At 40.1% G+C, this 27,547-nt stretch overlaps 1 protein-coding gene across 1 annotated transcript in view; it reads left to right on the top strand.

Moving 5' to 3' along the window:
* Positions 1-27,547, top strand: part of CTNNA3 (catenin alpha 3) — a 245,727-nt gene that overhangs the window by 1,455 nt on the left and 216,725 nt on the right. Inside the window, exons 2-5 of the mRNA XM_027896663.1 lie at positions 3,247-3,353; positions 6,496-6,688; positions 15,232-15,398; positions 26,397-26,516. Of these exons, the coding sequence (XP_027752464.1) occupies positions 3,247-3,353; positions 6,496-6,688; positions 15,232-15,398; positions 26,397-26,516 (587 nt within the window). The remainder of the gene's footprint in view (positions 1-3,246; positions 3,354-6,495; positions 6,689-15,231; positions 15,399-26,396; positions 26,517-27,547) is intronic.

Raw genomic sequence — 27,547 nt, 5'->3', positions numbered from 1 at the left:
TTTTGGCTTCTCTAAGGAAGTTTCAGGAAGCATTAAAATTTTACTTAAAAAAAAAAAGACTGGAATCAGCAAGTGAGCCCTTAAGTGAGTTATTTATACCTTAGAATATAATTGAAATTCTCAGAGACAATAGTTTTTGCAATTGACTTTCAGTTAATGGTGAGTTATGGGCCTGACTCAAGGCTGAAAGCTATTATTGGCTCAGCTGGCTTTTGAACTCAGGGTTGAAGCACAGAATAAAAATGCTGATGTTTGACAATATGCTGAGGTTCAAAAACAGGCAAACAAACAAAACCCCAGAACAACCCAGAAAAGGAAAAGTCATGGCACGTGGATTCACATTTTTCTGACCTGCAGAAATGGGGTTGGATTTGTAACACTTTCCAAGTTTGAGGCTGCTCAGGGGAGGTATTCTGTTGCACAGTGATCTCTAGTAAGAGGAATTGGCTGTAACTGCAACTATATTTTTATCTGCCAAATTTTATAGAAGATCTGATCGTTGTAGATGACCTGTAGCATGGGAAGTTGTGCTGTGAGAACGGAGAGCAGCTCTGCTGCAAGCAGCAAAGATTTTATTTCTGAATTTTGAGTAGAGCAGTTGCCAACACCCTTCTATCAAGGAATTGAGAGGAAACCAGTGCAAAGTTAAAGCATGAGTGCATCTGCAGAAAAACTAGCCTGAAAATCATCTAGTAATTTCTTCAGATCTCAGTAGAAGCATGAAGTACTGTCTCCAACCAGTTCATACCTGTTCCCTTGCAACTGATAAATGAAAGTTCACAGCACAATCAATACTATCTATTTACAACTGTTGTGATGGATTTCAAGAAGTGTCTGTGTACTGGGAGGCTCCTGAAAATGTCGAAGATAAGGCTTGGTAACCAGCAATATCATAAAGACTTTTTTTTTTTTCTAATGTGAATAAAAGGCAGTTTGAAATGTGGGCACAGACATGACCCAGAATTTGCCAGCAGTGCAGGACAATCCAAGGTGCACTCGTTGTTCTGTTAGGGGAGAGGCAAATAAATACCAGTGCAGTTTGGAACTGAAGCTGAGGAGAGCAAGGATGTGAATGAGAGACATTTATGGCTTTCAGAACAAGTTATTAGTACTGTAGGGGAGAGCTTACTTTAACAAGTTGCTAATATTTGCTATCTTTAATTCCAATGATTGTTTGGAGGTCTGAGTGTTGGTGGGAACCTGGCTTCCAGGTTACTCATGCCTCCCTTGCTAGTATAGCAAATGTTGCTACAAATAATTATATCTGTCTAGAATTTTAATCTACTTTGCAGGCATGGAATCTTTCTGAATATTCATTGTTCAATGAAATGATGCAATTAATAGTTAGTCCTTTGAGAGTGCATCTTGTACTAGACCTCTTGCTATTGGGGTTTACAGACTTCACATCATTATGTATTTAGAGTATTTCCAAAGAATTTTACAATTGAGAAGTTGGTTTTGCTTTTGTTTTTAGTTTCCAAGCATAAAGAACCAATGGGTCTTAACAGTAAGAATCATTATAGATAAAATAAAACTTTTTTTTTAAAAATTCATGCTTGTGTGAGTACAGAGGGGCATATCTTTGGCCTGAGCTGTAAGAATGAGCCCTTGTTGCAAAGCTCAGCACACCAAGCTTATGTACATGATGTAAAGAAGGCAGGAGGTGTTGCACTTCCATGGTGTCCCAAGTGTAGCTGTATGAAGCGCTCTGAGTGATTCTAAATCTGTCTTAAAGCAATTGTTGCACTGAGCAGTAGATGGGGAGAGCCTGCCTTATATCTTGCTTTGTTGCATATTACAGTGTATTGCCAAGAAGCCACAGCCCGACCCACGGCACACGTGCTGGGCTGGATGGACTGTTAATGTGGTTCAGTAGGATGTGTTGAATATGCTTGTTGGTGCTCGTTGGTTTTTGATGTCTCCTGTCTCTAGTGGTCTAAAATTCTGGAAACAAAATATTTTGCCTGCTGAGAGCATGCCTAATCACCAGTCTCTTCAGCTATCCTACCTACTGATTTATTGACAGAAAGAGAACCGCTGACACTGGTGATTTTGAGAGTCTCAGATTTTATCTCATTGGGGTTTGTTACAAGTATCTAAATGTTGAATGTATAAAAATCCATCTATATAATTTGCTTTGATATTTTGGGAGTTCTCTTTCCATTATTCATTTCCGTGGAAGGAAAAGTCTGATCTCAAGCTTCTCTTCTCTTCTTCTTTTGGCTTGGAATTAAAATGGAAAAGTCAATTCTCTACATATGATATCACCTGGCTGGATGCAGCTGAATCTATGGGAACTTAAGTTTGCCACTAGTGCAGCTTGTAACAAAAGAATAAACTTGGCACTTTTGTGACCTTTACTAAGAATGGCAAACCCCTAAATTGCTTTTAACTGTAGCTCTTTAAGTATTGTTGATACTATCTTTGCTTGTAAGTGAAATGTGAATAACTCTTCCCATCCCTTTCTACACAACTCGCTATAGAAACCCTAAACCTATTGTGTTGTATTAAATCAATGCTAGGTTCACTGGAAGGTGACAATATATCTCTTTAGCCTGCACAATTGGAGTGCTTTATTAGTTTATTATACGGCAGCAGTGGTTGTAATAAGTCTTGCTTAAAAATGACAGATATCCGTTATTTGTGTGTTTGAAGTCTTTATTGGCTAAAAAAGCTTTGCTGAGCTATGTTTTATGGAATGTTAAATTACTGCAAAATTTAAATGTCTTTTTTATTTTGGGAAAATAATCAGTTGCATTCCAGCTAAAGTACAGTTATTATTCTCTGGTGGTACACACACATTTCAGACTAATGGCCTGAACCATGGCCCAGTGAACTTGGTAAGAACCTTTAAATTAACATCAGTAGACTTTGGATCAAGTTCCTAATGAATGATTTATTCACTTTAAAGACCTTACTTAGCTTTACTTCCATCTTATTGACTTCAGTAATAGGCTTTCTTGACTTAATCTATCTTGACACTTAGAAAAGGTTTGCTATTGCATGTTGTAAAAAACCAAAATGTTTCACTTTCTCCTGCTATTAATTTCCAGCAGCTTTAAGGTCTGCTCTATGTTTTTATGTTTAAGGTGTTTATTATGATTTTTTTTTCTTGAAATCCTAAGGCTGTTATGAAACAAATCCATATTCACATAGGCAGTCTCTCTGCTCTGACAGAGGACAACGAGACTTGCAGTCATGGTTAATAATTACTTATTGCACTTTTTTTTGTTGTTTTGTACCTAGGTGCAATGTCAACCAAAATGCCAAACATTAAGCTGAAAATTGATCCTCGGGATCTGCAGATCCAGACATTTACTGTGGAGAAATTACTGGAACCACTGATAATTCAGGTATTTTAGGATTGCAAAAAATAGCAAGGAGGGGAGGAAGGCTGAAGATTTTGACTATGGACATTATTATGAAAAACACACACACAGCTCCTCTGCACTTGTAGTTTACTCTGGCTCAGAGAGTGTCCAGGGGGATCTGCCTTCAGTCACTTGTTTAGTCACTTCCATTTTTGCCACACAGTGTATCATAGTAAATGTTGCATATTCTAGCTGGGCTCTAGTGTTATCTAGGAGATGTCTAAATGTAGAATGCACTGCAAATGGATTTCCAGTGCAGGAAAAGTTTCATATTGTAAGTAGTGGACAGAGAAATGTAGTCATGCATGAGCAGGATTAGTGTTTTCCTTTTCTCTTATAATGATATCATTTTGACTGTGTATTCTGCCACTACAGTGCAAGCTGTGTTGACAATGGCACACTATGGGAGCTTCTGTGTGGTTCAATTCTTTCTTTGTGGGATCTGCATCAAGTTTTTGCATTCCTCATTGGGATTCTGTGTTAGAGAATGCAGAGGAGTTTTTCTGTTTTCCACATCTCCCTGAACAAAGAACTGTCTATCAAATTTTGACTTGTGTTTGAGATCAGAAGCTGCCTCTGATATTTCCTCATAGTGATGCTGAAGATGAAGGGTCTCATAGTCAAGGGTGTTCACCTGCAGGAATGGTTATTTTTTCATTCTTTTCCATTTGTTTTATTTCCTTTCCTCCTCAGCTTATGAACGAACAGTGCATAGAACGACATTTTACATAAAAAATGATACAGTAAAAATCTGAGAAATAGAATACATTATTTTCTGGGAAATGTGATTAAATACTTGAAACACATAGAAAATGTCTTTTGCTTGATAGATTTTTGGGGCAGCTTGTAATTTTTGGTGGTGTTTTATGCCTTTCTTGTTGGAAGTATCAGCCTATAATCTCTTTGACTCATTCTTAAAAATATGACCATTGAAACTGCATTAAATGCTGTAGAACTGATGTTAGATGGTTTGTTAAAATAAAAGGTAGAATGATTCTTATTCCCATTGCATTCTCTTACCAGCTGGCTGATTTATGTGCAATAAATAATTTCATTTTCTTCCTTTGAGCCACAGTCAGAATAATACATGAGCCCTCTCTACCAATCTGAGCCAGAGTTATTTATGTTGCTGTCTCCCTTGGGATCTGCCAGAGCAGTCTATGTCAAGTGGATGGGACTTTTTCTCCCCTGATTTCACATGGATGATAGAGGGACCAGGGCTTTTACCTTTCAAAGGCGTGTTTATAGAAATGTTTCCCAGAGGATATTTGTCAGTTACTTTTAAAAGTACTGATTCATGAAAAGCACTCAAGGGCATGAATTCATGGGTGAGATCTAAAGGTGAGCTAAGGCACAGATAGCACCCTTGTTTTGTACCTGTGCATGGAGCCTCCTTCACAGACCAGCTCAAACTGCACTGCACTGCAGCACTTAGCTGAGTTTGCCTGCTGGCCCAAGAAATTCATAGGCAATTCTCTTGCTTTGCACATGCAATATTGCTGCTGATTGGAATGCCATTAATAAAATGAAGCAATTACATATGTATGAAATGTGTTCATGGAGCTCCAGGGTTAGATCTGTACTTAATATTATACTATCCATGCTTCAGCACAGAGACAGAACAGGAGGATTAAAAAACATCAGTGAACTTAGTGAAAATAAAATATGTTTTAAAATATTTATATAACACTTGAAAAAAAATTTTTTTAGGAGTCTTTCTGCAGTGTGACAGCTCAAGCAATGCCTTTAGAGAATAGTGTTTCAGAAACATTCTGTTGGAGTGTGGAGGCTGTGCTCAGATGATGAGGAATGTGGAGTGGGATGCTCTATGAAAATAAGTTCTTTATGGATGTTGAAGTGCCCTGTTAAAAACTATAATTTGGACAAAACTGCAGTATAACTACATTCTGGGCAAAATTATGTACAATTTTAACATTGAGAGCATACCAGCGACTTCAGAGGTGCTGAGCTCTGGCCGCTGTGATACTCCCTTGTAAGAGGAAAAGGTGTTTGGAAAGGTGTCTGTACTCATTTTGAGAATTTGTTTCTGAGGTACCTTGGGAGTCCTTAAGCTAGAAATATGGGAAGATTCAGCACTTTAGGGGGAAAAGGACCTGGGAGTGCTGTTGGACAGCAGCTGAACGTAAGCTAGCATGTGCCCAGGTGGCCAAGAAGGTCACTGGGATCCTGGCCTGGATCAGAAATAGTGTGGCCACAGGACCAGGGCAGTGACTGTGCACTGGTGAGGCCACACCTTCAATACTGTGTTCAGTTTTGGGCCTCTCACTGCAAGTAAGACACTGAGGTGCTGGAGAGTGTCCAGAGAAGGGCAATGGATCTGGGGAAGGGTCTGGAGCACAGCTGAGGAGCAGCTGAGGGAGCTGGAAGCGTTCAGCCTGGAGAAAAGGAGGCTCAGGGGGACATTATCGCTCTCAAATCCCTGAAAGGAGGTTGTGACCAGGTGGAGGTTGGTCTCTTCTCCCAGATAACAAGTGATAGAAAGAAATGGCCTCAAGTTTCACCAAGGGAGGTTTAGACTGGAAATTAAGAAAAATTCTGTCCCTGAAAAGAGCGTCAAGCATTGGAACAGGCTGCCAGGGGAAGTGGTGGGGTCACTATCCCTTGAAGTATTAAAAAAACATGGGAATGTGGTGCTTAGGAACATGATTTAGTGATGGACTTGGCAATGTTAGCTTTATGGTTAGACTCTGATTTTGCAGGTCTTTTCCAACCTTAATGATTCCTTGCTGAAGCTTCCTTGGATAGCACTAGTAATTTCTTTTGATTATTATGAACAAATTTTAAAATAAGCAGTGTCAGGAGTTGGCACCAGAGATTTCTACTAGATGAGATGAGAGATATGAGATTTCTATTGACTTTGCTTTGGTCATACAGAAAGAACACAAAGATGAGGCATATTGAGTGAAATTCTCTGTCAGATTTAATTCAGTGATTTTGCCCATTCTCAGTATGTGTGCTGAACTTGCCTGTCTCTAAAGCAGAGGGAATCTATTTACTTATTCTCAACTATATATATTTTTTTTTTTTTAATTTGAGAACAATAGAAATTCACCTATTGTAGAACTGACACCATTATTGTGTTTTTTGTTTCTCTTAACTGTAGGTTACAACACTCGTGAATTGTCCACAGAATCCTTCTAGTAAGAAAAAGGGCCGTTCCAAAAAAGCTCGTGTCTTGCTGGCTTCTGTGGAAGAAGCCACCTGGAATCTGTTGGACAAGGGAGAAAAAATTGCCAAGGAAGCAGCTGTGTTTAAAGAGGAACTTCATGCAGCTCTTGCTGATGTCAGGAAAGAGAGTAAGTATGTGATAAACATTGTAGGCCCCACAAAGAATTAGTTTAACCAGGTAACAGTGGTGTCAAAGTGTGGGTAGGATATCCATGGGAAACATGTTTTGATGTGCAAATGTCTGAATTTTGTGTTGTCTAATTGTATATTCTCAGATACCACTTATAATGAGGTAAAGTGTGCAAGGTGGGCCCCACTGTGGAAAAACATTTGTATCAGTGGAAGTTATGTTGTTGGAATTTTTTTTCCAATGAAGACAGGATGCCCTCTGGCAATTTTAGTGGCTGTTAAGCACAAGTTTAAGTTAATGTATGCTTTAATGCTCTTCTTGCAAAGAGCTGATCACCCAAATCTGGCATTAAGGCCTTTTAGTGAAAAAACTAAACCTGAAAATCTTTCTTCTTTTGTGCAGCAGTGAGGATTTCCTTTGGCAAAGTGTAATAGTCCTGTTGGGAGGTGTGTTTTGAGACCTCAGCAAGGGGAGATGGATTCTTTAGCCTACTGCAAGGGTCATCCCCTAGTGATCGAGCAGCTCCTCTTTGGTGGCTTTTACCATATCCCATTTTGTCATGTCCTATCTTCCCATTTCCAGTGAGATTCACAGAACAGGACTAGTTTTTGTGATCTGCTGAGAATTTTCTCAGACTCTTTCTTGCTTTATTGATTTTTACTTTCCCCATGAATGCTCGGAATATTTGGGAGAATGTGAAGGCCAGGCTCAAATAAGTCAGATAATCAACATCCTAAATGTGTTCCTGCAGAAATCACAAGTTCAAGTTCATGCATGTTTAAATTCTGTCACCCTGCTCTCACTAACGATGTGATTTAATCAGTTTATTTTTTAAATTTATATAATTTCATTTAGTCTTTCCTCCAGCTAGGGTGGTTTCTAAGTCTGTGCTGTTGTTCAGGGTAGTGATTACTGGCTCCAGAGATGGCTGTGGTTTAGAGTTTGATATATGCATGTGGTGTCTGAGATACCTTAAGGTCCTTTGTGATTAAAAGCATTATGACCAGCATGTGTCACTGTTATCTGTCACACTGATCAGCTGAGGTTCTTGAAAAATCAGTCACTTTGGAGTAATCTTAAAATGTTAGCCCATCCATTACAGGATGATAACACAAGGCAAGAATACAATATATAGCTTTGTATTGATTTTTATACATAGATAAATTTAAAAATGTGAAATATTTTTATATTGCTTATTGATTCTCAACCAAGACCAGAGATAAATACAAAAATAAATAATACATAAAGTAGATTATATACACCTCATACATTTTAAAAGAATGGTAAGTCCGTGTTATCACCTGTCATTATGCAATGACAAATTGAGTGTTCACAACCCATCTCTCTCTAAGGATTTGCCAAACTGCATCAGTCAACTTTAGGAAATTGTTGAACAACTGTAAAAAAATATAGCAGTTTATTAATTTTGCAGATATTTTTAGCCTTTGAAGCTGCGTGTTATTTTTAATTTGTGGTGTGCCTCATCATATGCAACTTCATTGTCTGTTATTCAAGGCACATTCTGCTGCTGTTAAATGTCTCCTGCTATTTGCTTCGGGTTCTTTGAAAGGAAGTGGGTCATCAACTGTTGCATGCATGTGGTTGCATGCAGTCACCTGCCATGCATGTCATAGATATAGTATTTAATTTTCTGGGGGCTTACTTTTCTGTGGTGATTGGCAGGTATATTTATTAATACGATTTTAAATAAATGAGGAGTTTCCGCCTGTGGTTCCAGCTTATATTTACTGTATAATGGAATCCTGAAACATTGCTGTAGATAATTTCACTCCCTTGTGAATCCGTCCCAGAGTCTCACACCGATATCTGGAAAGAATAAATCCTGTCTCCCCTCCTCTTGAGTTTTAGCTTGTGTGACTCACTGAACTTGGTGAGTTGAGGATGCAACATGAAAACTGAAACCTTACTTCTTTTGAGTGTCAACCACCAATGTGAAAATGCTGCTTTGTTACTTCTGGTGCTCATTGATAGAGGTTCCTTTTAAGGGAGTGATAGACTATTTTTAAGCTGCTTCTGATAATCCTGTACATTGTAATGTTTTGGAAAATAAAGGAGCAAATTAGTAGGATAAAAATGAACAGCAGTGATATGATTTGTTGTATTTAACTCATTTGATGCACAAGTGATTCGTGGCCTTCAGAAACTGGTACGTGTGTATGGCTTCACTGACCACAGTTTGGTCTTGACACTCAGTAGATGAGATTTTGGAAACTCAGATTCTGTTAGTGACCTCTGAAAGAAGGTGTTGCTGTAATGAATGGCAGACGAATGTAACCTGAAGAAATCTCGTGTCTGCTTCCTTGACGTCTGCAAAGACTTACTGAAGTCTTTGAGCTGATCATTTTAATACAGAGGTCATCTGCATTTTTCTTTGTTTCCTGTCAAGAAACTACTTTTCAGGCCTATCTCTATCTCCATCTTGATTCAGCCACCTTCTGGAACTCAGCAGCTAAGTGGGTCAGCAGGAAGGCGTGTGGGTGGTGGACTATGTGCATCACTCAGAAATCCACTAGCCTGGTAACTGAAGAACTGCCATGTTTTCCTGTTGAACTGGTTGGGTGAAGCTTTGTTAAAGGGTACTCATGTTCACATTTTTATTCTAAAATAGTGTGATAAACCCCAAGATAAGTATATTTAAAAATTCCCACTGGCAGATTTTCTATGTATAGAGAATTTCAAAAGATTCCCTTCTGATTCAATGTACTGTGAAATAAGTGATCCCAGTGCAAAGGGGGGGAGAAGCATTGTTCAACCATGAATGCTTCTGACACTGAACATCAGCTTCTAATGAGTGTCCTGATTCTGAGATTTAATCACTTTTAAGACAAAACAATGGTGTAGTTTGTGTACTGAAACGTTGTCTCGGAAATCTGACTTAGTCTAGCATCCTACGCAGGATAATGATTTTTTGCATTTCTGTGAAGGTGTGATGGTGTATAGTTTTCAAGCAGTTGCCTGGGCATAGCTGAAATGCCATTGCTTACTGACTATATATAGTCAGAAACACAACAGTTGTTGTCTGCGTTGTTTCTATCTATTGCAATGCCAGTGCTTCTTGCCTTTAGCTGTTACCACACTCAAGTGCGTTCCTAGATAAGCCTTTCATCATACATAGCAGTGAACTGAAAGCAAGTTACTGGCTGGAGTTACATTTTGTGAGCCTTCAGCTCTTTAAAGGAAATTATAAAAAAAATACTTTGATATTTTGAATGTCCATCTTTAAAGTCTTTTGCTTTAAACAGGGGAGGCAGGAGTTTTATGGCATGGAAGGAACTACTGTTCACTGACAAGAAGTGGGGAGTTTAAGGGCGTTTACTAAAGGAAGGGTAAAGTAATATTTTGTATTATATTCTTATTTGTCCCTCCCCTCGTCTTAAAAGTGAACTTATCCCACATTAAGAGGTACATGTGTGTGTTCTGCACCTAAGGGGCTTTAATTCTGTGAGACAGAACTTAGATATTCAAATGGCTGAAAATAACCTGTGCTGTACATGCTTTTCATCGAATCAAGAACAGATGCCTTGTAGAAAAGCTTCTGACGTCACCATCACTGGATCAGGTGTCCCTGAGTGGGAAAGGGGGAATGAAGAGGTGCATGCGAGGCATGATGGGGGGGTGTGGTGGCTCTGATTACACATTATGAAGATGTGGAAGTGGAACTTCCTGGTATGCAGCTGTGAAATAATTGCAGTGCAACAGAATACAGTGATGTCTGAGTGGGGTAAGACTGTGGCAGGACAGAAATGTCCTGTAACATCTACAGAAAGCTGTTGTGGGGATCTGAGTTACCACAGTTAGTAAGTGTTCCATTAACCAGGTGGTGAGACCCCACCTGGAATACTGTATTCAGCTCTGGGGCCCCCAGCATAAGAAGGACATGGACCTGTTGGAGCCAGTCCAGAGAAGGTCACAAAGATGACCAGAGGGATGGAGCACCTCCTGTTAAGACAGACTAAGAGAGATGAGGTTGTTCACCTCGGAGAAGAGAAGGCTCTGGGGAGACCTTATTGCAGCCTTTCAGAACCTAAAGGGGACCTTCAAGAGAGCTGGGAAGGGACTTTTGTCAAGGGGGAAAAGCTTTAAACTGAAAGAGGGTGATTTAGCTGAGATGTAAGGAAGAAATTCTTCACTCTAAAGATGGTGAGGCACTGGTACAGGCTGTGGCTGCCCCATCCCTGGAAGTGTTCAAGGCCAGGTTGGATGGGTCTTGGAGCAACCTGGTCTAATGGAAGGTGTCCCTGTCTGTGTTAGGAGAGTTGGAATTAGATGATCTTTTTAAGGTCCCTTCCAATCCAAACCATTCTGGGATTTTGTATTATAAACCATTGTGGGTTTTTTTTTCTTGTTTGTTTGTATTTTTTTTTCCACTCAGAAATTTGAGACTAGGATGTTTAAATACTCTCTTTTTACTGACTGGTATGTCCCTCCCTCCCTGCCTTAGTAAATGAGCTCCTTTTGACAACTGTGTTTCCCTGGAACTGTAAATCCACCAGCCTCTAATGGTACAGTTCACAGGAGTGGGTGACAGGACTTGGCAACAATACCTCCTTGTGGGAGGACACAGGAATGGCATAAAATTCACTGCATTCCACATGGATTTCACACTGCTGCAGCTAAAAATAAAAAAAACAAATGAGAGGAGAAAGCCAGTTGTAAATGCAAATAGACGAGGGAGTAATGTGGTTAGATTTAGCACAAAAAAGACAATCTATTCAAAGAAATAAGAAAGCATAATTCTGTTGATCTTGCCTAAACCAAGAGCATGTGGCTGCTGTGAGCATGATGTTGAACAGTGTCTGAGGGTGCTCACTGCCTGCAGATGGTGTGGCTGCAGTCTCAGCACAGACACAACGCCTGCCATCGGCTGGCAGCCAGCGCAGGCTGTCGTCACCTGATAGCCAACAGGACTACGGTTGACTTGTTTTGAAAGGAATTTTCCTGGAAGTTTTTGGATGCTTTTGGTGCTGGATTGTCTTGGTTTGAGGTAATTTGGAGTTGGCGGAGACCTCAGGCAGAAATCTCCTCTCTTGGATGTAATAACCCCTGTTTCTCCAATACAGAGTATTGGGGACACCAAGTAGGCCTGGTTGTTAGTGAAACAATAACTCTTCACCAAGAAGAATGCTGATAACAATACTGATAAAACTGGGTTAAACCAATCGATAAGGAGAAACTGGGACAGGAGTCGGAACCAGGCTAGGAACACCCCGGTGACTGGAAGGACCCCCAAGATACCCGTTGGATCCAGTGATGAAACGTGGTTGTTGCAGTTTCCATGTTCTTTGCCTAAAGTGGTGCTCATGGGCCAGATCCATCACGGTGGTGTGGAAGCCCTGGGTGGGCAGGGAAGCCAAAACCTCAGAGTTACACTTACTCAGGTTCAGGTGGGAACATCTGACGAGAGGGCATGGGCTTAAGCTCTGCCAGGGGAGGTTTAGGTTGGGTATTAGAAGGAAGTTCTGTACAGAGAGAGTGATCAGGCATAGGAATGGCCTTCTCAGAGAGGTGGTGGATTCACCGTCCCTGGAGGTTTTTAAGATGAGGCTGGATGTGGCACTGAGTGCCATGATCTGGTAATCACAGTGGGGTTGGATCAAGGGTTGAACTCGATGATCTCAGAGGTCTCTTCCAACCTAGTTAATTCTGTGATTCTATGATCTCCAGTACCTCCCCTGGGCTGGGGAGTTTTACGCTGGATAATGTAATACTGTGAGTCAGGGATACTTCAGGAGGCTTTGACACCTTCTAAGATGTTGCAGCTGGTTTGTACTTCAGTGCAGCTGAGTCCATTTTGCCTGATTATGGCTTATCAACAAGAGATGAGTCCCTTCAGACCAGGTGTGAATGTTCTGGGGAGTTATCACAGCTGAGCCATCTGTGTAAGGAAAAAGAAGCACTACCCCACCTCACAGAGTTTCACAGAATCAACCGGGTTGGGAAAGACTTCTGAGATCATCAAGTCCAAGTTTGCAGCTTTCCTTATCTTATTTAACACCCAGCTTGTAGCCTGAGGTGTTGGATGAGCAGGCCTTCAGCTCCTGGCCTGGGTGGCCACTCTGCACTGGTTAGCAAAGCACGGGGCTGATTGAGCCATTAGCAGCACCAGTCCAGTCTCTTACAAGCACCTGGGCAGTTACTGCAGGTGTCCAGTGTTTGAGTCATTAATCATTAGCAGTTCACTCTCTTTGAAGAAGACAAAACACCAAAATCCCAAAGAGGCATATTTGGAGAAGAGAGAGAAGGAAAGGCTGATACCAGAATTTTTGTGGAACCCCGGATATGGATAAAGTTCATGAGTCCTCCAAATGTTTTAAAAATTACCTGTGGCTGAACCATGATTTTTACCTTCCCTTGGGCCTGAGCAGAGATTTTTGTGAGCATGCATGTAAGTAGCAGTCATTTGACACAGCAGTGGTTGTCAGTAGCTGATTAGCTAATGGTAGAACACCATTTACTTTGGAAGTCAGCTGTGTGTGTGTGTGCTGAATAGAGTCTTGGAAATATCTGCCTGCCAATAATTTTGGAGTTATGATATATCCTGTCTTTGATTCTTTGAATTGCTTTTCATTTGATTGTCTAAAATAGCTGAAATACTATGAATAGTGCCATCTTTCCCATTTTCTATTTGTGCCACTAAAAGGGCATTTTTTGTGTTTTGTTGTTTGTGACAAGTGTAATTATGGAATAATATTCACTTGATGGGAATTACAATAAAAATGGATGACATTGCATCAGACTGTCATGCTGCTTACTGTGTTTTAAGAAAGTTCTCAACATGTTGTTGGAGCTGTCATTTTCTGCTGCTTGCACTTCTAGCTCCTATCTGTCTAGCCTGCATCTCATAGCTCTGTTTAGGGTTGTGATTTTATACTTGCTCATCTGGCCATCCCAGTTTATGTCCAACTCATTTCTAAGGGATTGGTCGTATTTAGACCCTTCTGGTTTTGTCTTTGCTCACAGAATCACGGATAGTTGAGGGTGGAAGGGCCCTCTGGAGGTCTTGTGGTCCAATGCCCTGGCTCAGGCAGGGCCAGCAGCCTGCCTAGGACCATACCCAGTCAGGTTTTGAATATCTCCCAGGATGGAGACTGCACAACCTTCCTATGCCCCTGCTGAGTCACTCTCAGAGTGAAAAAACATTTTCTGATGTTTAGATGGAATCTCTCCTGTGTGTCAGTTTGTGCTCATTGCCTCTTGCCCTGAGCAAGTGTCACTGAGCACCACTGAGAACAGTCTGGCTCCATCTTCTTTTCCCCCTTCCCTCAGGTGTTTATGCATCCTGCTGAGATCCCTCTGAGTTTTCTCTATCCTGAACAGTCCCAGCTCTCTCAGCCTTCCTTCCTATGACAGGTGCTCTGGTCCCTTAATCATCTTTGTGGCTAGAGGTATCTGTCTATTTTCAGATTTTGGGACTATTTGCAGTTTTGAAGTGTCTCAGGTGCTTGAGAGACACGCAAATCCACACAGCCATTGTCTTCTGGAAGGCACAGTAGCAGAGACCTGGGCAAATAATCGCATGTGTGGCCTGAGAAGATGTACTTCAGCTTCGTGTTTGTGAGAAGGAGAAAACATTACATTAGAGATTTCTGAGGAGCCACTGTGCTGTCAGAAGACTATCTTTTTTTGTCCCCGACTTTTATTAAATATCCCTGGCAATAGCAATGTCTCCTGTCCTCAGCTGAGCTGTATCTCACTTCTTTCCTGATCTGTTCAGTTGCTAACTCACAGGCTCCCTGTTCACTCCAGTTTGGGCTTCTCACAACTGAGCACTTTCACTCCTTCCTAATTAAACAGTTCCTTTCCAATATGCAGCTCTGCTTTCCTAGTCAGCTTTGTTTGGACTGTTTTTATTGTGCACAGAAACACTCCTGGCTGGCTATTCAGAGTCAGTAATAGTGGATTGTTGGCTATGGCATAGTGGCTAATGATAGCTGAGGCCAACGCGTGACTGAGCAAAGTGTGAATGTATTTATTAAAGTTGGGTTGTTGTTGTTGTTGTTAAATTTAATTTGGTAAACTTCGTGTTGGGGAGCAGTGTATTGCTGTCTACTGGCACAGTCAGTACTGCATGGCATAGATTTCATGTATTTCATGTCAGTCAGATGTTTGAGTCTATGAAGTTTTCATTCCATGAACTTATATTTGGGAGGAGGAGAGCAATATTTGATTCTCTTCTGTGACCAGGAATTATTTAATAGCAAGGACACCAAAGTACAGAGTAATATAACAAGCAGTGACTGGAGAAGTTTAACATAGTGCCCCTGGCTTTGCTCTGTGCAGTTCAGAGTAGTAGTGTGAAGGCCAAGGGAATTATTTCAGAATTAAGTGATTCAGTAGAACAGAAAGGGAACATCATTCAAAATGTGGAACATTCTGCATGATCTGTAATACTTGGCCTTTATTTCAAGGCGTTAGGGCAGCAAAGAGATGCCGAGTGACTTGCCAGCTAATTGATGGAGCTTTAACGATTTCTTCCCTCCGGGAGTTGCAACGCAGCCTAAGTATGTGTTCATCTTGCAGGTCAAGCCTTGAAGGTGTCAGCAGAGGCGTTCACCAGCGATCCCTGCTCCCTACCCCGCAGGCAGGCCGTGGTCCAGGCAGCGCGCTCCCTGCTCGCAGCGGTCACCAGGCTGCTCATTCTGGCTGACATGGTTGATGTGGCATATTTGCTGCAGCATTTGACTGTGGTGAGTAAAGTCTGGCTCAGCTCAGGCTCCCTTTAGTCACAGGTCTGCTGATGGTTCTTCCTACGCTGAAAATTTCTTCTGTACTTGAGAATTGCAGGACTTGTGCACATAACACTTTGGCACTTGGGGCAAGTGTAGATTCAGGATGAGATTTGTAGAATGGACCAAAAAAGCCAAATTCTTCTGCTTATAACTCAACATACTTGATCTGGGGAAGCAGACAGTTATCCATACAGTTGTATGTTAACTTCCTTTTATTTCTTATTTCTTATTTTCTTATTTGAATTGTATAGCTTTTGGTGCACAAAACCTTTCTGATGTTCGTGGCAGAGCTAGGGAATAATTTATTTGTAGAGAATCTTAAAAGTGGGAATTTTATATGGATATTTTCAGAGGAAAAGAACTGAGTATGTAAGGGTCTATCTCTGTGACAGAGACTGTCACTTTGTGCCAGAGATCAGTTGAAAGGAGAGAGGGATGATGGGTGAGAAGGGCATCTGACAACTCCCCAGCTCCAGATAGGTATTTGTATACTGCAGACAGAAGACTAGATTACAGTCTTAATGCTGGCAAAGCTTTAAAAATTTTGTGCAGAAGAAAATATTCTCTAAAAGTCACATAATTTTTTCACTCAAAAGAAAAACATGTTTTGCAACTACAGATTCCAACAGTGCTCTTTTGGGTCATATTTTGTCCCTCTGGCACCCTCTGTACAGAAGGGATGTCTTCTGTCTTCTATTCCCAGTAAAACTAACCAGTGGTTGTGTCCCATGTGAGCAGGCATCCTGCCTTTTTTGAACACTGTGTTTTTCATCTTGCCAGCACCATGCATCTGAACACAGAACTGTGTTGACTGAGTTTCTTCTCTGCCTGCTTATTCCATTCCAACTGGTGTGTGTCTTTGGTGGGAAGAGCAAGGAATTGTCCTGTTTTCATTTTCCTTTTTTTCCCTCCCCCCAACATCTTCAGTAATGTCTGACAAACTGATAAAAATACAAATTTCTGTTGACTTCCTAATATTTCGGGGCAGAGGTGAATAATCAGTGCCATTTCTAATAGTGCCTCATGTCACAAGAGGACCCACTGACTTAAAGGGGACCATGTTGAAGCAAGTTCAGTTTAATGAGGGCAAGAGAACAAAAATTTGGCTCCAGATCAGAGCAGGAAAAGTATTTCATAATAAACCAACGTTTTGTGGATTTCAATACTGTGTTTGAAAGATCCACCGCTGACAATTGTTAGAGATGCAGTACAGGCTAAATAAACACTGCCCAGCAGTTTATATGTTGTTGTATAAGTATTCAATTTGTCATCTGTAAGAGAGGTGGCCTGTGCCTCTTGTACTCTTTGTGAAAAATTTTCATAAATTCTGATATTTTTCATTGGTAGCCTATTGGATTTTCACATACATATTTTGATAATACTAAATGCACCCTTCTGAGATATTCTCAGTATGTTTTACATGAGAGAACTAAAATTATGTAGTTTTCTTTGCTCAAGTTTCAATATTTCCAAACGGCTCTATAATTCACATCAGGATTTCCATCTGAAAAGGAAAACAAACAATAACTGAAAATTATGAAAGAACGCAAAGTATCATTCAGGAAAAACTCCAGCACTGCAGAGTGCAGTTAAATTGTCACCTTCCCCCATACTTTAATTCAGTTCTCCTAATAGGAGCGAGAACTGAATTTGTCAATGAACTCCTAGAATAACTTAGTGTGGCATAACACTCTCCATCATGCCTGTCTAAAAAGATTGTTACATTTTCCATGTTTATTTAGTCTCTGCCCTGGCTGTTGAACTTGCCAACAGTGGTACTGGCTGCAATGATGTCTTTTTATGTTGACATCTAATTAGGAAATCGACTCAGAAGATAATTTCAACATATGCTATTGAACATCTTTCAGTTTCTAATGACTTTTGGTCATGGCTCACTGAGCCAGATTTGAATGCAATTAAATATTTTAATGAATTTCAACTTGACTCTTTTCTAAAGCCTTAACTTAAATCATTATACTTTAAAACTCCCTGAGGAATTCACATTTTCTTCAATGTGGACTTGCTCCAGCAAAAAGACATTGTGTTCACACAGAGACTGCAGTGTGAAAGGAGACCTTGTCTTTGCTGTATCAGCTCTAATACTCTTGATTTTTGCATGTTCATGTGCCTGTAAAAGTCATTAGCTGTTTTTCTTCGCATTTGTTCTAAAATTTTAATACTTCTACCATATTATCCTCTTCTTCAGACATGAGTGTTATGGCTGTTATCATTTAAGAGATGAGAAGTTTCATTGCCTTTTGTTTCTACATCTCTGAGCTCTATAATTTTCATAGAGTAAAATGATATTATAAAGGACTGAGCTAAAGTTAATTTAAAAAAAAATAAAGGAAATAAATGAAATAACAGTAGAATAAAAGACATAATTCTAACCAAGGAACTTTTTGCTTGCATGTATAAAATGAAAGAAAGTAGTTCAGCATCATCAAAGAACCCTGTAGAGTATTAATTAGATCTTACTCAGTATAAAAGTATTTTGAGGGGCATTATCTATTTGTGTATCTAATGTATTTTATTTATTTAATAATCTATTTATTATCTATTTATGAGTCTAATGTCAGTTAGCTCCTGCCAGTTTATGTGGCCTCTAAGAGTATTGTTTTCTGGACATTTGACTTGGGCTTTGAACTGGTTTTGACATCTGTGTAATAAAGTCTATATAAAACAGAGTATGATGCTGAAAATGCTGAATATTTTCATCACAAAAACACTGAAATGTGACTTTTTAAAAGTAGAAATAACAGGTCAGTCAGTTTGAAAGAATTTGGTAATTCTGGCAAGAATCTCATTTGCATATTCATAAATATACCTTTGTTAACAAGAACTGAGCCTTTTGTAGCAGTTTCACTAAAAAAGCAGAGAGAATTTTGGCTGCTTTATGAATTCTATAGAATCTTCACCAAGCAAGGTGTGAATAAATGTGTGTGTGAATGATGCATCTTAGATGCCAGTACAAACTCTCCATGACTGATCACATTCTGGCACAGTACACTTCTGGCCCTTTGTGGAATTTACAGCCTTTTAAGAGTATGAGAGTGCAGTGCAAACAGCAAGATCATTTTAGAGTTCACTGAGGAAATAAAAGTACACCACAGCAATTAGAAAGGTTTTACTCCTTTAAACAACTACAATTTTTTTTTTTTTAATCAGGGAAGAATTTAAATAAATAGCTGTTTGTATCTGAGTTTCCATACCTAATGTAGAGTTTGAAATCTCTAATGAAACAACTGAGTTGTGAAAAATGTAGTCAGACAAAGTGCTATCTCATTGCACTCTTGGATTCAGAGCTGTATTACAGCTCATTCATTATGGTTAGTAATGCTCAATATTATTTAATTAAGTGAATTAACAGACTAATGGAATTGCTTGAATTTATTGATCAGAAGAGAACAGCAAGAAGATAACAAGTTTGGAGAATTTAATTCAAAGAGCATTGGCAGTCTGTCTTTCTCTAATTGGTTTCAGATCATGCTGAGCCAACATGTTTTATCTGCCTCTTTCCTCTTCTTGTCATGCTTGTAGATTTACTGTTTAAGTCTTCATATTTTTCATTAAAGCCTCAGACAGTGTGATCTTTATAAAATGCTTGGTTAGAGTTATTTAAAACTCTTGTCAGGAGAAAAAAAAAAAAAGAGAATGGCTAACAGATAAGAAGCAACTTACGAACTTGGGCCCTGTAAGCATAGTAGTGCCTGTTCCCCCCTTTTAAAAACAACTTTTAAAGACTGAGGCAAGGAAAGCATTAAGTCCCTCAGACTTTTCCTCATGCTTTGTCACTGTGTCCTTTTGCATCCCATAGAGGATGGAGATTCTCTTTACCCTTCCTTGCTTTGCTAATGTATTTATAGAAACCTTTATTATTTTCTTGTATGGCAGTAGCCAGATTAAATTCTACCTCCTTTCTGCATTCCCAGTCCCATCACAAGAGAAATCTCTGACATAGGAAGTGTTAAGAAGGTGACAGGAGTTTTTTTGGAGAAAACCTGGCTTCTCCTTTAGTTTATACTCCTATTTATTTTCTCATCAATCAGCAGAAACGGATTCTTTCTCCTAATCTGATGTTGGTCTATGGTACGTGGGATGCAGTTTTTAATCAGGGCTGCAGTGGTTATTGCACTTTGCAAATTCTGTGGCACTTTTGTAATGTGCAGAGGAAAAGCAGCTTCCAAAGAATTACTTTTAAGAGTTAGGCTTTTCAGAGTGTCCTTTTGAGTGCAACAGGAACCTGGATCCACTTCTGTGCTTGGTACAGGAGCCTCTTGGCTGTTCCTTTGTAACTCACAACAATAAATCATCGTCAAGCTGTGAGATGATAAATTCCAGATGAAATAAATGAAAACATAAAGCTTGGGGACACCTGTGGCACAAAGGTAGTTGTGGCACAGGTTAATGTGCAATACTTGAAGTCATCAGCAGCACAACTGAGTGTGAGGAGTCCACACTGTGTCTGGTTATGAAGTTTGAAAATTATTTTGGGAAAATTGGAAGGTGGGATATTAGACAAGCAGAGGCCAATTTGAAATAATTACTTGGACTGTGCCAATACCTGCATGCTCCAATCAGTGATTAGGACTCCATTGCAGTAGACTCTTGGAAGCAATCAAGGAAAGAACATTGCTAAATGGTTTCCTTGAGTGTTTATTACTGTGTTTTGCTTCTGCAGCAACAGTTACCGCTGAAGTGTGATGCTTACAAAAGAATAAAATAGAAGTGATGTGCTAAAATTTCCTTCTATAGAGTGCTGATATTGGAAGGCAAATTCCAGGTTGGGAAAATAATCTTGGGAAATCATCATGGCACGTTATTTATTGGTAGTATGGCGATGAAGTCAGTAGAATGGCTTGTCTGATCAACAATCATTTGTGTCTCAAGCATGCACAGATTATTCTGATCTAGAGAAATTTATTTTATAACTTGTTCTCACTTTGGGACACAGAAATGAGGAAATGAATGCAAAACAAACAGTGTCTGCTTTACCATCGAAATGCATGTCTTCAGACCTTCTTAAAATGAGAGCAAAATCCTCTGATGTTTTCTGAATGGAAAAAGCTCTGTGAACTGCTCTCCATAAATCTCTCCAAAGGAGGCACGGTGCCCATTCCATTACAGCAAAATATTGGGACAGCAACTATTTTCTCCTAAATATGTATGTTCAGTAATTGGAGTTTGAGAGGTTTTGAATGATTTTTTTTCTCAACCACATTTCTGAGTAGTTTAAAATAGTACATTTAGCATAATTTAGTCTTTTAAAGAACCAGTACATTATTAAAACAGGAAGGTATGTTTCAACGAACAGGTTCCCTATGTCACTATGGAAGTAAAATTTGCTTCTTGTCCTTAATTCAACTTGTATTAATCCATATGAAAATGAAGAGAAATATTTCATCAATGGAAAAAATAGTTCAGTGCTATTGCACAGTGGAAGATGAAAACACTGATATTCTCAAATATAAGTTCTCTTTCACTTCTGCAGCTCTAGACCAATCAGAAAAGAGTAATTTCTTCTTATTCTTGAATAACAGATTGGCTTTTTGTAGCATTGGCCCTAAATCTGAACCAAGTATGTAGAAGGGGACTAAGTAAAGGATGTGCAGCAGGCCATGATTACATCTTCCTTATAACTGAGCTGGACTCCCAGGCAATTGACATTAAAGGTATGTGGTTTGTCAAACAGCAACATGCACTGCATGTTTATAATCTCACGGTTTTGTGGCCTGGCCTCTTGCTTAGCTGGGAAGCCATTAATTTTCATGGCTCATATTGAGGTTCTCAGGCTTGCCAAGGGAGTGCCATTAGAAAATTTTGCCCACCTGAGACCAAACAAGCTCCAGCTTGTGTAGTGCAGAAGCCATTTCCTTGGGATCCCTAAAGAATGCTGTCAAATGCAGCTGCAAAGTTAGATTATCAAAATGTAATAGTTAGAATCAGACTTTAAAAATCAGACAGCAACTCTCTTTAATATCATTTAATATCACTTATTCCACAAACACTGTGTAATGAATCAGTTTGCTTGCAATAGCTGAATGTGGTAGAAACAGTGACCTTTTACATAAAGATGCAGAGACAAGTGACAACACGAAGAGACTTTATTAAATTGAATAAATTACTTTGAATAAGATCAAATGTAATAAATTTTTCCTTAAGTTGTATCAAAATTTTAGAATGATTAGTTAGTTTAATACAATTTCCTGTTGAAACATTGTGCAACCACACTGTCTCAGCCTCTTTTCTTTGAACTCATTGCCTCATTTTCGTTACATATGACAGAAGAGAAGAAGTTCCAGGGTTCCTGGAAGTGTGTAGATGGATAGTGGAGAAAAAAACCCAAAATGGCTACATCAGGAGCTCGTGAAGACAACAGAGGATTCTCAGCTCTTAGTTGGCAGGAGAAACTGCAGTCAGAACTCATATCTGTTTTTGACCTCACAGTGAGTAAGTTGTGAGACTATAGGAAGTTTAGTCCTGATGCTTACAGTCATTGTTACTAATTAGACCAAACCATGGTCATTACCTGACAGGAGGCTGCAGGACTTTACCTTACAAATCAGGTAAGGTAAAGGTAAGGTAAGGTACCCAGTAGTACCACAGAGAGAAAAAGTAGTAAAGAACTGCTACTTCTCAGCTTTCAGAAACTGTTTAAAGCACTTCGAAAAAGTGACAGGCAAAAAAGGGTGTGTCTGAATCTTCTATGGTTATTTACATTTGGTTATTTCTTTTCCCCTCTAGGTAGTAGAGATAAGAGTGGTTTTCTTGCCATTCATCCCACCAGTGGTGGTTCACACTGATGGAAGACTGATGCAGAAAGATCCAGATGTGGTTTTAAGTTTAACATGTGCTAATGACCTTTGTATGCCCAAGGCTCTTTTTTGGTTTCTTGTTGGTGGCAGTGAAAAGAACATATGTGTGTTTTCTTAAGATGGCTTGTTTATTTTCTTACTTCCTTTTGAATTAAATGTTTAAAAAAGCATTTTTTCCCTTGCATCTGACAGACTTCTGCCAGGATGTCCTGGCAGTTACCCTTCTATTTTATTGAAGAATGTTGCCCTGATAGTTACACATTTGGTTTGTGTTTGCTCATGCTGGTTCTTATGTCTCTTTCCAGAGAGTCAAATGCATTATTAATGTTGAGGTTGCTTCAGGACATAAGAAAGTGAGTGAGCTTGCTAGTAGAACTCCTGCCAAATGAAGAATTGAAGCTATGGGATCAAGTACATTCTTAAAAGGATGATAATGATGATTCTACAATTGTGTTGTAGAATCATGTTGATGATTATATATAAAAAAAAGGAGGAAACCTCCAAAAAAGACTGGACCTTATGTCAGTTTAGTGAGTTTGGGAATCATTAGACACCTTATCCCTATATTATTCAAGCCCACAAGAGGGTGCAGCAGCTTTGGGCTAAGTTCTGGAGAAACATGTCATAGTTTGAAGCAGAGGGTGTATGATAAACTTTTCAGATATGTTATGAATAATTTCTTACACACTTATAAAGTGGGAGCACTGTGGAGCACTCTGAATAGCTTTTGGTCACCTTAAACTGTACTCAGCTCTTGTTTGCACATGTTGTAATTAAATTTACTTCGACCTAAGGGGATAGTCAGGAGTGGGAATTGCTGAAAGCAAGCATTGCAAATGCAATGCTTTGAAATCAACTCTGGGGCAGAGATAAAATCTAAAACCAACAAATCATACAAAAAGTGGAAGATAATGAAACCAAATGGAAAAGAATAGAGAGTCTTGCAGTTTTGTCTTTGTGTTTATGTTCTGTCACCCATACTGTTACAGAATTCAGGAATGTACACTTAGGATGAGAAAGCTTTCTTTTATTTGTTTGGTAGCAAACACTTCAAATCAAGTAGAAAGTCTCCAGTTAACCTCTAGTGTTGAATGAAGTAGAGTAAAATAAATTACAAATAGCTATAAACACCAGTAGCTGTTCAACAGCATACACAGCTTGGACTTGAGCTCAGTCAAATGCCCACGGAATGGGCCACACTGGAGCACTCTTCATCCACCATCAGCACTAGCTGTCAGTTCTGCTATCAGCTGATTAAAGAGGGACTGAAGATGAGTGGAGGTTTAGCTTTTTTTTTTTTTTCTTTTCCTTCTACTCCTGAGGTTCATTTTTCCAGTTCAGTGACTGGAGTTCTGGCAAAGGTATAGAGGAATGGTTGCTGTAGTTACTTCTGAAGTGCTTGGTTTTCCAGAACTGACTGGAAAGCAGTCCTTTGCTTTTGGTCTTTTGCCTCATTCCCTGCCCATCAGTACCATGTGTGAGCTTACAGTAGATAATTCATCTACAGGGCCTGTAACTAGTGAGCTAGGTCACTGTTTTGGAGGATTTACAAGATATGTAGTTCTTCTTGATTATATAAATGTAATTAAGTAAATGTTTATAGAGTTGCTTCTGACGGTAATCACTGTGATAACAAAATATTTCTAAAGTGCTTAGAGCTTTGCAGCTGTCACATGCTTGGGAGGTGAAAAAGACTATTTACAGACAGGGAAACAGAGAAAGTCAGAGCAGAAGGTTCATGATTTCCCTGAAAGTAGCAAGGAAGCTGGACCTCCAGTTGTCCTCTCACATAAATCTTTGCCTCTCTGTTACAGATCCTACAGCTGGGCTGGTATTGTGCATCTCTTGGAAAAATACCAGTCCCATTTTTAATGATAGTGTACGCAGGCAGAAGTGTGGGAGACAATGAAAAGAGTTTTTTCAAATATATGAATGGGAATAGGCAGTTTAGAAATATCACTGGCCCATTCCAGGGTCAGGATGGTCATCTCCCAGACAGCAGAGGAGTTTAATGTTTTCTTTGCCTCTGTCTTCAACATGGGTGATGGACCAAGGGGGTCTCAGTGCCCTGAGCTGGAGGACCATGAGTGCGAGAATGATCAACTTCCAGTCGACCCTGGAATGGTGTGGGATCTGCTGCTCCAGCTGGATCCTTGCAAATCTCTGGGGCCTGCTGGGATTTGTCCTAGAATCCTCAAATAGCTGCTGATGTTGTTGCAAAACCTCTCTGGATGATTTTTGAGTGGTCTTGGGAATCCTGAGAGGTCTCAGCTGCCTGGAAGCTGGTGAACGTTGTCCTGATTTTCAAGAAGGGCAAGAAGCAGGACCCTGAAAACTACTACTGCTGTGATTGAGGCCTGTCAGTCTCACTTCAGTGCCTGGAAAAGTTATGGAGGTTATTCTGGGAAGTGTTGAAAAACACCTGAAAGACAGTCATTGGTCACAGCCAGCACGGCTTCCTGAGGGGAAAGTCCTGCTTATCCAACCTGATTTCCTTTTATGACAAGGTAACCCACCTAGCTGATCCAGGGAAGCCAGCTGGATTTCAGTAAAGCTTTTGATACTGTCTCTCCCAGGATCCTTCTGGACAAACTGTCCAGCCCACAGCTGGATAAACACATCATGTGATGGGTGAGCAATTGGCTCATGGGTTGAGCACAGAGGGTGACAGTGACCGGGGTGACATCAGACTGGTGACCTGTCACTAGTGGGGTAAGCAAGTCTGCAGGTGACACAAAACTGGGAGGAGCTGTTGACTCCCTCGATGGCAGGGAGGCCCTGCAGAGAGACCTCGACTAATTGGAGAGCTGTGCAATCACCAACCATAGGAAGCTCAACAAGGGGAAGTGCTGGATCCTGCACCTGGGATGGGGCAAGCCCGGGTGTATGGACAGGTTGGGAATGAGAGGCTGGAAAGCAGTGCCAGGAAAGGGACCTGGGGGTCCTGGTTGACAGCAAGTTGGCCATGAGTCAGCAGTGCCCTGGCAGCCAGGAGAGCCAACCCTGTCCTGGGGGGCATCAGGCAAAGCATTGCCAGCCGGGCCAGATTGTCCCACTCTGCTCCGATCTGGGGAGGCCTCACCTGCAACACTGGCGCAGTTTGGGGCACAGGTAATATATAAGAAAGATATTAAGTCGTTAAAGAGCGTACAAAGGAGGGAAACAAAGATGGTGAAGGGCCTTGGTGGGAAATGAAACCGTGTGAGGGGTGGCTGAGGGCACTTGGTGTGTTCAGCTGGAGAAGATGAGGCTGAGGGGAGACCTCATTGCAGTTACAACTTCCTTGTGAGGGGAAGAGGAGGGGCAGGCACTGATCTCTGCTCTATGGAGACCAGCGACAGGACCTCAGGGAATGGCCTGGAGTTGTGTCAGGGCAGGTTTAGGTTGGATATTACAAAGAGGCTCTTCCCCCAGCGGGTGGTTGGGCACTGAACAGGGTCCCCAGGGCAGTGGTCACAGCACCAAGTGACAGAGCTCAAGAAGTGTTTGGATGATGCTCTCAGGCACAGGGTGTGAGTCTGGGGGATGGGCCTGTGCAGGGATGTACTCGATGATCCTTGTGAGTCCCTTCCAACTCAGCATATTCTGTGATATGAAAGAAGTTTTAACTTGAAAAGTAAGATCTATAATGAAGTATAATTAAAGTTGTCACAGCTTTCATGCAGAATGTGAGCACATTGCCCATGGCGATTGCCTGGTCTTGCAAATTATTGTTAAGTAAATTAACTTGATAAGAAGCACCCTCTATATATAAGTTCTAGTGTTAGGCTTGATATAATGAGGAGTTCATGGCCTGTATAAAGTTTCATATGCTTTTCTTAGTTGAAAACAAAAAGTATTTAAATATATATGAGTATATGTTGCATCTTGTAACATGGCACAGAAAAAGAACTCACCTGTAGAGGTTGTGTTGATTGCCAGTGTTTTGTCTTATGCAAGCCTGACCTATGAAGTTAGAGAACTTAATTGAACAGGGCATATTGCTTTGCATTCTGTGATGCAAACAAAACTGTAGAAATATCTAATGGAGGTGACACAGCTTCATAAAATTAGGATTTAATAGAATAAAATCCTAATACAAAGTGAAACACAGCAACTGTGTGAACTATTATTCATTTATTTATTTTCTTTTTCATCACAGTTTCAGAGAACGTTTGAATCTTTGAGAAATGTATCCAGCAAATCTGATCTGCAGAAAACCTACCAGAAGTTTCAGAAAGATCTGGAAAATCTTGACTATTTGGCGTACAAACGTCAGCAGGTAAGAACATGGAAGCTTGGTGAGAAGACATGGAATGCTGGGCATGAACGTGGTGGGTGGTAAAACTGATTTTTGATGGAGTTACCTGTTCTGTCAGGAGGGTTCTATGCCTTGTGCAGGGTTGTCAGGAAAGGCAGCAGGAGGGGTGACAAGGCTGTTTAATGCACATTGATGTTGGACTGCCTGTGTTTGGATTTCTCAGCAGAGAGGACAGGCAAAGCAAGTAAGGGAGGCTTAGCAGGCTATTAAATTTTGCATTAACATGTAACAGTTTTTTTAATTGAAGTGCATAGAAGTACTGTTTGCATTATGTTACTTGAAAAATGAGCTAAATCCATAAGTTAATGGAATTTGATACTGGCTGTACATTCAAACCACTAATTGTTTCCTCTTTAGAAATGAATTTCTGAGGTTAGATTGCATAAAGCTTTGAAGTGTACACAGTCTTTGACTAGTGCTTGCTAGATCAAGGTTAAATTGAGTTATTAGCATGTATTTAATATTGGATATTCTGTCACTTATTCATAGCTTATGTGAAAGTGTCAGCTCTCATAATAGGTATTCACTTCTTTTTTTTTGTCTTGATAAAATAAAGCTTTGCCTCTTTCTGAGTGTGAGGGAGAAACGCTGTACCATTTCTTGCTGTGGTTTGTTATTTTCCTTCAATCTGTCGCTTGGTGTCAGTGTTGTCAAACAGTTCATTTGCTTGGGGGCGAATCACTTCCAGCTGTTTCTATCAGTATAATTGATTAGATTACCTGGGTCTCAGTTAATTTCCATTGTAGACCTGAGCAGTAGTTATATGATTATGCTGTAGTATTTTATCTGCTTGTTGATACCAAGATTTTCTCAGTATATCTCAGTAGAACTTGCTGCAGAATCTGCAGGGAGGGAGTTGAAAAGCTGCTGTATCTATTTAGTATAGAAGGTGCTTTGAATGTTGTCATGCTGTGATAAGGAAGTGATCTCTCTGTGAAAATATAGAGAATTGGTTTGATTACTGTGCAAAAATCACAGACCTGGTTTGGGAC

Source organism: Empidonax traillii, unplaced genomic scaffold (assembly GCF_003031625.1).
Source record: "Empidonax traillii isolate 1590-97213 ecotype Southwest subspecies unplaced genomic scaffold, ASM303162v1 scaffold508:size451158, whole genome shotgun sequence".
Classification (NCBI taxonomy): Eukaryota; Metazoa; Chordata; class Aves; order Passeriformes; family Tyrannidae; genus Empidonax; species Empidonax traillii.
This window is presented reverse-complemented; position numbering and strand designations above follow the sequence as displayed.